Source organism: Trichomycterus rosablanca, chromosome 20 (genome assembly GCF_030014385.1).
Source record: "Trichomycterus rosablanca isolate fTriRos1 chromosome 20, fTriRos1.hap1, whole genome shotgun sequence".
NCBI classification, from domain to species: Eukaryota; Metazoa; Chordata; class Actinopteri; order Siluriformes; family Trichomycteridae; genus Trichomycterus; species Trichomycterus rosablanca.
The window spans coordinates 26572377-26585781 of NC_086007.1; the positions used below are offsets into that span (position 1 = coordinate 26572377).

General features: G+C 42.8%; 1 protein-coding gene across 3 annotated transcripts in view; it reads left to right on the forward strand.

Annotated features, from left to right (window-relative positions):
* Positions 1-13405, forward strand: part of LOC134334209 (cGMP-dependent 3',5'-cyclic phosphodiesterase) — a 150170-nt gene that overhangs the window by 114992 nt on the left and 21773 nt on the right. For all 3 annotated transcript variants that reach the window (XM_063016435.1, XM_063016436.1, XM_063016437.1), the window contains 5 exons: positions 3304-3359; positions 4809-4868; positions 6743-6893; positions 8078-8130; positions 12299-12373. In XM_063016435.1, coding sequence (XP_062872505.1) covers positions 3304-3359; positions 4809-4868; positions 6743-6893; positions 8078-8130; positions 12299-12373 — 395 coding nt within the window. The remainder of the gene's footprint in view (positions 1-3303; positions 3360-4808; positions 4869-6742; positions 6894-8077; positions 8131-12298; positions 12374-13405) is intronic.

Below are 13405 nucleotides of genomic sequence, written 5' to 3' on the forward strand. Positions count from 1 at the left end.
AACAATCATCCATTAAAATTGCAGCATTTGTGTGATTTGGTAGAGGTGTATTTAAAAAATACTGTCACTGATAAATAAATATGAATAGTTTGTTGTTGGTTTGGTCCCAAGACACTAAGACATGCACAGAAATCATTTTTTAACATTATTTTCTCTGTGAGACCATTAAAGGCTTCATTCATGGACGTTTTTAGGTGTAAACGACCTCCACGACTGTTACTTCTCTGTGATTGAATGATCGGAACAGATTTTATTCCCCTAAAAAAGACAGAGATGCTTCATGGGGTGTAGAAAGTTCTATTATATCATTTCACTCTGAAGCTCGACCTCCTGGTTCCTCCTGAATAGTTCCGATATAACTGGGGCTCGTCTGACCTCATCTAATACAGACTACATGGAACCATCGTGTATGACCTGGTCAGAAAGAAAATCAAGAAATGTTACATGGAAATGTGATTATAGGGTCGGACGTTGTACAGTAATCACAAAACGAGGGCAGTGTCCACAGTCAGACAAGCTTTAACCAGCTCAGCTTGTGTATAGACTGTAGACGGAAGCACAGATTACAGTATTGTAATATTATGCGCAAGCCGTAGCATAGCGGTTAAGGTACTGGACTAATAATCAAAACATCGCTGGTTCAAGCCCCACCACTGCCAGGTTGCCACTGTTGGGCCCCTAAGCAAGGCCCTTAACCCTCGATTGCTTGGACAGTATACTGTCACAGTACAGTAAGTCGCTTTGGACTGTGCTGTGTCATTCACAACAGTCTGTAATTTAAGTACCAGCCTCGATGCCCGGCTCTTCGCTGGCTCCTATTATTACATGCTTTTATTTATGAGGCCAACACCTTTGCAGTGCCACCCAAACATCATCTGGCCAGTGGTGGTGCTCCTGTGGGGGTCTTTTCTATTAATGAATTGGGTTCTTCTCTATAATCGGTGTAGCTTATAAAAGGAATCGATGAATCCACATATCAGATGTGTTCCTAATAAAATGCTCAGTGAGGTAATGTTAAGAAAGCCAAACTATTAACCTGCACCTTTGATCTTGGCCGGCTCCTCACTTCGGGCCGCTCTGCTGTGCGGTGTAGCCGCCGGCGTGAATGCTGGGTAACAGAATGATTTGTCTGGTCTGTATGTAAACAAAGGTTTAATTAGTTCATGCTTTAATATTTACCACCCCCTCTCCGCCCGCGTGCTCCGCTCCGCTCCGTCTCTGTACTTTAACACTACTTCATCTGAACGGTTTCTGGTTCCCATGGTGACACATACGTTCGGATTCACGCTCTCGTCCGTCTCTATTTATACCGCAGGAACTCTAGAACCGCCAGAGAAAGCAGACGGAGGCTCTCGTGTTCGTGTGGAAGTATTCAGGTTATATAACCTCCAGCTGATCGGAGTTTAGATTGTAGTACACCTTCACACCTCAAACCTGTGTGTGCTTGTGTTGACAAATGTATAACACTGTTATAATCTCAGTGGGTAGCACTGTCACCTCACAGCAAGAAGGTCCGGGTCCTTTCTGTGTGGAGTTGGCACGTTCTCCCCGTGTCTGCTTGGGTTTCCTCCGGGAGCTCTGGTTTCCTCCCACAGTCCAAAGACGTGCAAGTGAGGTGAACTAGAGATACTAAAATTGTCTATGACTGTGTTTGATATTAAACTCGAACTGATGAATCTTGTGTAACGAGTAACTACCGTTCCTGTCATGAATGTAACCAAAGTGTAAAACATGACGTTAAAATTGTACTAAATAAATAAATAATCTATACTATGAAATATAATCAGTTTAAATTCTGTACATGCCCAAGTTTGACATCATGAAGACATTCCGTTGGTCCAGTGAAGTTGGGACAGTTAATAAATGCAAACAAAAACAAAAAGCAGTGATTTGTGTGCAGGTATTGAATTAAAAACAGCACAAATTAGAAATAAAAACTCAACTTGTTGGGCATCCCAACTGCGTCCGAGGCGGGTATATTTGCGTGTGCAGTCCCTCGACCCCTTCTTTTTCGCCTGTGCCTCAGTGGGCACTGCCAATTGTGCTCGCTACATGGTGCCCAGCCGTTCAGAATCGCAGCACGGATCGGTTTCATATAAGATATAATTTCACGGACAGGCGGGGGGGGATTTGGGGGGGATATGAAATAGAATAACTGTAGAATGGAAAATCAGTGTGAAGCCTGAGCTTTTTACGCTGCAATGAGAAGCTGCTCCCACCTAGTGGTGATAAGAGACAATAACACCCAAAGAGTGTTGGAAATTTAATTGCTCTTGTAGCGATTTCTAATTATTTGTTCTTTCTGTGCGGCCCGGTAATAAACGACCCACGGACTGGTACCAGTCCATGGTTTATTGTTTGTCACTTGCAACACGTACCAAAAGGAAACGTGTGCTGTGGTCTCACAAGTCCACCTTTCACATGTGGCCAAAGAGGAAAGCTGCAAATCCAGCATGTGTGATGTTAACCTGTACATCTGTGAGAGCTCCATTAATACCCGAGGCACCAACGCATTTCAGAGCAACATGTGATTCTATCTAATCGGCGTCTGTTTCGGGGACGTCCCCTCTCAGTTCACTGCCAAGCCAGCTTCGTATGAAGAGACGACAGGTGCCAGACAGGTGCCGTCTCCTCTAAAAAAGAATGTGTGGCGCATGATGAAGAACAATAATACAGAACGGAGATCCCAGACCGTCGAGCAGCTGTTTTGTATCAGGAGGAATTAAAAAATTTCACTTTCACACCTGAAACAACTGGTGCTCCCAGTTCCCAAACCATTACAGCACGCTGGTAAATGGGAATGTGATGTAACACAGTGGTGAACCTGCTCCTGTCCCATGTTTTTTGAAATGTGTAAAAACAATGAAATTTAAATGTTAGGTCTTACATTTACCAGACGCTTTTATTCAAAGCAACTTACAGTACTATGGCAGTATACTGTCCAAGCGATTGAGGGTTAAGGGCCTTGCTCAAGGGCCCAAAAGTGGCAACCTGGCAGTAGTGAGGCTTGAACCAGCAACCTTTCCATTACCAGTCCAGCAACTTAACCACTCAATTCTGTATGTATTCTGGTTTAACTGTAAGAAGGTCAAACCAGATTCGCAAATCATTGCTGTTCCAACTTTTTTGGAATTTGTGGCTGTATTTGCATATTTTCTTAAATGTAAGGACACTTAAAATGATTAAAATATTAAACATAAGCAAAGTACATTACAGAATACGCTGCTGTAGACCTATTAGAAGTAAATACACGTGTGTGTGTGTGTGTGTGTGTGTGTTACATATTGATTTTTCTGTATGTAGTTGTGATCGTTCCTTTGGTCGATGAAGATGAAGACAAGGTCTTGTCTCTAGTGATGGTGAGTCCATTACACACTCTCTCTCTCTCTCTCTCTCTCTCTCTCTCTCTCTCTCTCTCTCACACACACACATACACACACACACACACACACACACACGTACATTTTGATGTATGGAATTGATCAGTGCAGTCCACATGATCCATCATTTCTATCCCAGCACAGACAGTTGTTAGAGATTCAGCTCAAACCTTCAAGCAAATTCATTAAAAATTAATTCTCCATGACCAAAAGTATGTGGACACTTGAACGTTATACGCTTGTATGTCAACTTATTATGTCCGTTTAACGTTTCCACTTCACAGTAACAGAGCTGAGATCAGTGGACCTGTTAAACGAGTTGCCAAGTAAGCCGAATTCACTCATTCCGTATGGTTGTCCTTATACTTTTGGTCGTGTAGTGCATGTGTGATCTGCTTTCATTCTCGCTGCTCAGACGTTCTCAGATTCTTGTCTGATTTATTGTTTTATTAGAGCTCGTTAAATCTCCCAGAATCACCACGGCGTAGCTCGGACACTCTGATGTGCAGCTTTATTGAGGAACATTTCAGGCTTTTATATGTTTCCCGCTCTTATTTGTGTCAGAGTTTATGAGCGATGAGAATTTTTCATCCTCGTACTAACGAGAAGTGAGAGAGATTTAACGAGCTCGTTACGTAGTTTTACTGGATTAGCTGCAGCTGTTATGAACATTTTTATATACGGATAAAAATCGAACCTCCAGAACTCATTTCATTCAAATTAATTATTTATTATCGTCAGATTTACAGCACAAAAAGTTTAACAAGGGAAACGTTTGAACCCGGGTCTGAGTGGTGGTAGGTGCAGGAAGCAAGAAGACTGCCATACACACATTGTTTTAGAATGGCACCGGACCCACCACATCTCTGACCAGGATGAAGCATTATACTTAAATATTAATGTCATTTTATCTTCAACCCTCTAGCAAGCCAGTCTAAGACATTCTTTAGTGTCGTCATTGTGCCCTGTCGGGCACCTGGCTCTCAGTCAGTGTTCCTGTTCGTCCCAGACCACGTATTCAGGCCAAGTTTTATCCACGACGGCACAGTCAAGCTGGAACATAAAAGGGCCTTCCCCAAAGTGCTGGTGCAAATTTAAAAGCATGTAGATCATTGTATACAGAGGAGTATACACCTGATTTATACACCTGTTAGCAGTGGGTGTGGCTAAAACACCTGACATACTTCATTTCTCATCCGCCCCTCGTGCAGCCGCCTACAGTGGAAAGTAGGAACCACATTGACCCTCCCTCCCTCAGACACGGCCAGTTGCAGATACACAGCACCAAAACTCAAGAGCATGACACTGTTGGACTCTTGTGCCACCATAATTCCATGTACTGTACAAACCAGCACCATGTGCATGATGAAAGATATTAAACACAACATCCTGTATTTCAATCTTCAATGATCTTGTGATTGTGTGCAGGTCTGCTGCAAAACTCTCACACAGCAGGACGAGCAGAACCTCAGTCTCCTGGAGAAACATGTAAGATCCACACACACACACACACACACACACACACACACATCGCTGGGCTGGATTTTTCTCTTTCTCTTTCCCACAATGCCGTGGTTCTAATTTAAAGTGGAACCGGTTTCTCTCTGCTGTGTCTCAGCTTCACTTGTGTGCTTCGGAAAGGTCAAACCTGTGAGCAGAGTGGCGAGCAGTAAAAACCATGGTTCGAAGCGGTAAAACTGCATGATGCTCAGCGGCAAGAATAGCTGTACCGCCTCCCTCCATAGCAAACAACAGCACAGCAGCACAAAAGCACTTTTTACCACGTATCATGTGAAATCAGTTTTAGGAATAATCTGTCATGTAATGGTTCTGGGTCTAAACCAGTAGGAATACAGAATATACTGGTTCCTATAAATGCTGGCTGCTCATTTCACAACATCCAAGCTGTGTCAGGAGGGAAGAATACAAACTGACATTTGCGGGGCTGCATTCAATTTAAAACAGAACAAAGACCAAATACACCGACCAGGCATAACATTATTAGTTAGTGGGGGGGATATATTAGGCAGCGAGTGAACATTTTATCCTCAAAGTTGATGTTAGAAGCAGGAACAATGAGCATCTCCAAAACTGCAGCTCTTGTGGGGTGTGTCCCGGTCTGCAGTGGTCAGTATCAGTAGTGCTCCAATGAAGGAACAGTGGTAAACCGGCAGCCAAGGCTCATTGATGCACGTGGGGAACGAAGGCTGGGCCGTGTGGTCCGATCCAACAGACGAGCTCCTGTAGCTCAAACTGCTGAAGAAGTTCATGCTGGTTCTGATAGAAAGGTGTCAGAATACACAGAGCAGCACAGTTGCTGGGCTGTTTTGGCAGCAAAAGGAGGACCAACACAATATTATTATAATGTTATGCCTGATTGGTGTATTTAATATTTAAACTTCATTGGTTTTGTATACATATGCTTAATCAAGTTCCAAAAAAGTCGGGACAGGAGAATGTTTCCACTGTGTTACATCACAGTGTGCTGTAATGGTCTGGGAACTGAGGACACCAGTTATTGTTGGTGTGAAAATGGAATTTCTTCAGTACTTTTTAATAACAGGCTAGACTGGGTCGAAAAATGAAAAAATTGGCCAAACACACACACACCTCAGAAATATGGGTAGAATAAACGACACAGTTTCCCTTTAAACTTCACTAAGTACAGGATTATTTTTATATAAATTCTTCATTAAGAAGTGAGGAGATTCCTCGAGTCTTCCTCGAGTTCTGATCGGTGGATTTAGACGAGCCAGACTTATAGCTTGAATGTACTGAGGTACTGAATAGAAATAGAATAGAATTAAAGCACAGAGAGGGACTGAGTGTACAGAGCAACACAGAGCATCAGATGAGCTTCAGGCAGGGATTGTTGACCCACAGAGTGCAGCTGTGTATTAGGTGCAGCTGATAAACTGAATGATAAATGAAGTGATAGAAGAAAGAGAAAGCTAACGAAGTGACGCACGAGTGTCTGCTTCGTTACGGTGATATATAACAACGTACGACTGGATTTATATTAAGGATTTGGGCAATAACGCCCGGCCGTATTGAAATATTAGCATCGTCAAATATTGAATCAGCAGCCAGAGGAAGAAAGAGGAGACGATGGAAACGAAATTAGAACGTAATAGAAACAGAAACCCAACCAGAGAAAATAAAATGAGCTTTACGGCAGAAATAAAATCATCCAAAAGGATAGAGGATCTGAAATAAATCTTTCTCTATCTTGTTTGAACACGGTGCCACGTGAAAACCGAACGCTGAACAGTTAAAGCTCTGGTTGGGAGATGAAGCAGCTCAGATCAAACAAAAATCGTATTGTTTTTTAAGTCCTGACTGAATTTTCCTGTTGTGTGTAGCTCATCGTAGCCTGTAAAAGAGTTCAGACCATACAGAGGAGCTCCGTGGGGCCTGCAACTCAATCCCAGAATGCATCTCATGATACCAGCACCAGAGAGATGAAGGAGAAAGACTACAGGGAGCTGGACCGCAAGATTCTGCAGCTCTGTGGTACGGATTTACTAGTAGTTTGTTCTTGGTAGTTGATTGGATCATGCAACATGGTTCTGTGATTAGATACTACACATGCAGTATACTGTCACAGTACAGTGGGACAGTAAATTCTCCTTCTGTGTGGTCAAGGCGAGTGCTGAAGGTCCATGTGGGGCAGTTGTAGTCTAGTGGTTGAAGTACTGGACTAGTAATCGAAAGCTCACTGGTTCAATACCTACCACTGCCAGGTTACCACTGTTGGGCCCTTGAGCAAGGCCCTTAACCCTCAATTGGTGCACAACTGTAAGTCGCTTTGGATAAAAGCGTCTGCTAAATACTGAAAATGTACCTCCGCCCTGCTAGATCCAGGGTTTGGTTCCTCTTCTTGAAGTATCTTTGAACTTGGAACAGTGGGGAATCTACCCAGAGGTTGTTGTTGACCTGATAAATGTTTTCCAAGGGCTTAGAAACAACTTTCATCTAAAGCAAAGCTTTCCCAACTTTTTCAAGTGATCTAAACATCCAGTTAATCAAAATGAAATATACTTAACTAATAAAAACGGTGGCGATCTGATCCCACTGTGGTTTACAAGGTGTAGCGTGAAGTCTCCACACGGGGCCGTACGTGTACAAGTTTCTTTTTTATGTGCCTGTTAAAATTTATTTATTTACTATTATTATGTTTGTCTGCGACTCTTTTTTTGGCTCTTGGATGGGTTGCGACCCATCTAAACATCTGAAGAAGTGCAAACACCTTTAGCTTTAAGCGACTTAAGCAGGGTAGCAAAAAGAAACCAGTGCTGACCAAGAGAGACGTCTGACTTACAAAATTTGACATTTTCTGTAAAAGGAGCAATTAAAATCGAGACGATTGGTTCCGGACACAGTTAGAAAAATGGAATCCGTCACCTGGTGGTGCTGGTGTGATGGTTTGTTCTTTCTCTGTGTGTGACTGAATTATTAAAACACATGTATTACTGATACAGAGAAACACTGATGCACTGAACACTGATGTTCTAGTGAAGTGAGTCGGTCCTACACACACACACACACACACACACACACACACGTGCTGAATATAAATCAGTGTTCTATCTGATCAGTACTGCATGTCGTGTTCACTTCACTCTGTTGTGAGGATCGTTTCATTGTTTGATCGTTGACCGGCTCTCTGTGATCGTTGTGTTTGTTCTGATTGGCAGGTGAACTCTACGATTTGGACGCAGCATCACTTCAGCTCAAAGTCATCAACTATGTGAGTCACACACACACACACACACACACACACACGGTGTATATACACTCAGCGGCCGCTTGAATAGGAATGCTGTAATGAGACTGGGTAGAACATCCTCAGTTTTTATGCTGCATGGATTCCACAAGGTGTTGTAAAAATATGCTGTGAGATGTTGCTTCATGTTGAGATAAGTGCATCACATATTGCTGCAAATCCAAATGATGTTATAACGGTCGTAGTGTAGCAGCCGTGTTACAAGTAAGCTCATAAAGAGCTTTGTTGCTTTGATGAACCACACACACACACACACACACACACACACCAACTACTACGTTCTTTTACCCATTAAAAAAACATTCTCAGGGGTCTAAACTTTTGGCAGCTATGGGTAATCTTGTGTCTAATCTGGGATGGAAAATCATTCATCCATGTCAGTAGATGGATGGCTGAATGGATAGATAGATAGACAGACGGACGGACAGACAGACAGACAGATAGATAGATAGATAGATAGATAGATAGATAGATGGACGGACGGACGGACGGACGGACGGACGGACGGACGGACAGACAGACAGATTCAACTTTGTCATTGCTCAGTACAGTTACAAGGCAACAAAATGCAGTCAGCATCTACCAGAAGTGCGAATAGTACTTAACACTCACTTTCTTAATCGCTTATCCAATCAGCGTCGCAGGGGGGTGCTGGAGCCTATCCCAGCTTTTCAATGGGCGCAAGGCACACAGTAACACCCTTGACGGGGCGCCAGTCCATCGCAGGGCACACACACAAACATACACACACCCATTCACCTATAGGGCAATTCAGTATCTCCAATTATCTGTGGGAGGAAACCGGAGCTCCCGGAGGAAACCCACACCGACACGGGGAGAACATGCAAACTCCGCACAGAAAGGACCCGGACCGGATCATTGTGCAAAAAAACCCCAAAGAACATCAGTAAACCTACACATATATGGTTAGTATAATAATTATAACTATAGCTATTTACATATATGGTATTAGGTCTATATACATAGTAATATTAACATAATAATCACTGTACAACAGATATAACTGTTACTAAAGTATGTTCTGCTCTGAAGGGCAACTTACATTCAGTAAACCAGATCAGATCACGTTGAACAGATGAACTGGTGTCACTACACACAACCTGCTAATGAGCTTCTCATTAATGACCTTAATGCAAAGTGAGAACTCTAGACTACACACTTAATGGCATGGTGATAGTAGTCATGAGGAAATGATTTCTGCTTCGTCTGCATTTATTATTTTCAGTTTAGATCTTTCAGAATCTTTAGAATATTGTTTATGTGTTGGTTTTATATACCTGTTAGCATGGGGTGGCTGAAAGACCTGATATCACTAATTAGAAGTGGTGGCCACATATGTTTGGCTATATAGTGATGTTAACACGAAGTACTGTACATGTTTAGTGTAAGAATTAGACTGAATTAGGATTTCTGGGGCTGTACCGGGGCTGTACTGACGACCGGTCGATTTGACATTAGTTTCCGCAGGTTTCCGGAGGCTCTCAGCGTTTCGCATCAGTATTCTATAGTTCGGTTCCCTTGTGTGTCTCAAGGCCACATTACCATAAAACCTTATCAGTGTTTATACAGATTCCAGCATTATTCAGAGAGATTCACCCTCTCGCGTCCTCTAGGTTTTCGGTTCATGCGTCAGATTTTGCTTTTTTAAGGAACCGCCGGTCTTCAAACTGCATCTCGAGGCTGTTTGTACAAGGACGTTTCCAGCATCGGTCAAAAACACACTGATGCCTTTCATTTCATGAAGAGCTCTGATGCTCTGATGAACCACACACACACACACACACACACACACACACACACACACTGACTACTACATTTTAGGGTCTAGACTGTTGGCAGCTCTGGTTAATATTGCGTCTAATCAGAGATAGAGAATCATTTAGTCATGTCAGTAAATAGAGAGATTTGACTTTATTGTCATTGCTCAGTACAGTTACGAGGCAGCGAGATGCAGCTAACATCTACCAGAAGTGCAAATAGTAGCACTATACGAAAAAAATCCCAAAGAACATCAGTAAACTTACATATATATGATTAGTATAATAATTATTACTATAGATATTTACATATATGGTATTGGGTCTATTTACATAGTAATATATACATAATTATAAGAAGAAGAAGCATAAGCATAGGAATGGTACTATGTATGATAATAATAATAACAATAATAATAGTAATATGAAAAATAAGTAACTATACATAGGGTCTTAATGAGTGTATAACTGTGCAGATATGTGTAAGGTATATGTGCAGGTGCAAATAATAATAAATGATAATAATTAATAAATAATAGGTCCAGTATGTAGTCCAGGGTGTTAGTGGTGTTGACGGTGTAATGTTGAGTTCAGCAAGGTGATTGAGGTTATCAAGGGTATCAGCTCTCATCCAGAACCGTCCAGTCCAGCATCAAACATCTGTCTTCCTTCTGCATTATTAATCCTGGACTAAACCAGGTTATAGAGAGGCTACGAACCTGTCCGGGGTTTGTTTTGGTGTATTTATGCATCTTCTACATCAAAATTTAAGCTGAATATGAGGATCTCTTGACTGGCAGTGTCCCAATCCACATTGTTCTTTGCTAAACACATGACAAATCAGTACAGCACCATTATTAGGATGGTACTAGACGAGTGATCAGAGGGCCTCTGGTTCACCCCTTACACTATAGGATAGGATAAATGTTTGCTAAATGCAGTAAATCTAAGGTTGAACCCTTGATGCACAATTCCACAGCCGTTCTACTGCCATCTATAGGCAGTGCATGGTAATACACTGACCACCCACATTATACAGCTCTGTAACAGCAGCACGGTGTTTTAATAATGTAATCCTTCACATTTATGTCATTTAGTGGACACTTATCCAAGTGTGACTGAATACAACACAAGAAATTGAAGGTTAAGGGCCTTGCCCAGGGGCCACACAGTGCTAACTTTGCAGTGATGGGGTTTCTGATCACTAGTCCTACACACTAACCACTAAACTACCACTGACACTGAAGTCATATAGACACATTAGTGATTCATTTCGTTTTTATCAACCACTGACATCCTGGTCAGGGTCGCAGTTCCACCTGGGCAGGAAATAGAATTATGTTGTACAGTATCCCAGCTTGTTTGGAAGCTGGGGTCAGAGCACAGGGTCAGCCAATCTACGGCGCCAATCTAGAGGGTTAAGGGCCTTGCTCAAAGGCCCAACAGTGGCTGCATGGCAGAGCTGGGATTCGAACTCTCAACCTTTCAGTTGATAGCCCAAAGCCCTACCCACTCTGCTACCGCTGTCCCTAAATCTAAACAGGGCGCCGAGCCATCGCAGGATTTGGTTTGATTGGTGTGTAAACAGGAAGCGATGTTTATGAAGAGATAACTGCGGGCTCACAGCAGCTCTAACAGCGTTACGTCTGATTTTCCGTGTTTGATCACAGATCGGATTTGCCAGCAGCTCTCCGCCTGCCTCGCTCTGATCATGGCAGATTCCTCAACGCCGACTGATGTGAAAATGACTGTTTGTTTTGAGCCACAGATCATCCTCTGACTCCTCTTCTGTTCTCTGGGTTCTGTTGCGGATCGTTTTAAACGAGGCCAGATTTGCAGCACTGATAAATTATTTTGGTGATGTTGTTGGTCTGATCCTGCCCCGAGGCCTGGCTTTGTATTTATTCCTCCCTCCTTCTTTTGCATCCAGTTCTTTTGTATTTCTTCTCCTTCACACAGAGTTTGTATTGATTCCTGGTGTGAGTTTATTATTCCCTGCAGGCATTCACAAATATAGATGTGCTGCTTTCTGCTGGATCCAGTAGTGCTGGGATTACAGCTGTAATACTGAATTTCAAAGCGTTTAGAAGTGCTTCAGGGTGTTGATGAATCTGAACTGTTTTGTGTAGATGATAATCGACAAAACCCGACTTTAATTTGTGATTTTAGTTTATAGAATCTGCTGAATTCTGTGCTGACTTAAAATTTTACGCTATTGACCTTCAAAGCCCTAGATTATTTAGCTTATGCATCTGTAGATCTCCTAAAGCAGTATAGCCTGTGAGTGAAGGATGGACGGATTGATTGCTGGATGGATAAATGATGAAGTGATTGTGTTTCTCTCTGTCCTACAGTTGCAGAAGGAAACTCAGTCTCAGTGCTGCTGTCTGCTGCTGGTTTCTGAAGATAATCATAAACTCTTCTGTCAGGTGTGCGCACAAACCCAAACACACACGCTTATCCAACGTCCATCTCATGCTTGTATTAAAAGGTCTCACAAATATAAGATTAACTGTAGGCTGCAGGATCCCTAAAGATTTAAGAACCATTTCACATGTGTCGATAATCAAGTGTTACAAGTGTGATGGTGTGGAAGTGCTTTGCTGCTTCAGGACCTGGAGGACTTGTAGTTATTAAGGAAACATTGACTCTATTAAAAGATACATGAAATGGCGCCCGGGTGGCGCAGCGGGATAATACGCTAGCTCACCAGCGCTGGGATTCTGCCCTCCCTGAGCAGGCGCATTTGACCTCTGGTCTGCTGGGTGGAAAAACACCAGACTATTAAGGGCTGGGGTTATCAACGCTGTGTAAGGACCTTGGTCGCAGAGATCGGGTCTCACGCGCAAATCCACTGAAGTGTGGGGGAATAAGGGGGGATTGGTGGACTGGTGGAGACCCTCCCCAGCAGTGGATTGGCTATGCTAAATTGGGACAGAAAGGGGGAGAAATGCATAAAAAAGATACGTGTGGTCATCCGTCTTTGAGCTGTAGTTGGGTTCTGCAGCAGAACAACGATCTGAAGTACTGCATTTGAGATGCTGAAACATGCAGTCCATGTCTGATACCCAGCTGTGTTCGCTTGAAACACCACATCCAGGCGAAAAGTTGGAATCTCAGCAAAGCCAGCGACCTGGCCTGGGTGTCCACACAGGCACACTTAGCTGTGTTTTAAAAATATAGCTGTGTTTGTGGGAGGGAAGGTCAGAAGACATCTCTTCCTGCTGTTGCTGCAATTTGGGATCTCTGTGACTGGTCCAAACCCCTGTGTAAGTTTTTTTGGGGGGTGGGGGTTATATAAGAAGCAGGTTGAATGGTTCAAGTCAAATTTATTTTGTATAGCGCTTTTTACAATAGACGTTGTCCTAAAGCAAAATCCAGCAGAATCCAGGACCAACAGACCAAAAACTTCCTGCTGAGCAGCGAAGGGCGACGGTGGCAGGAAGAACTACAGGAAAAAT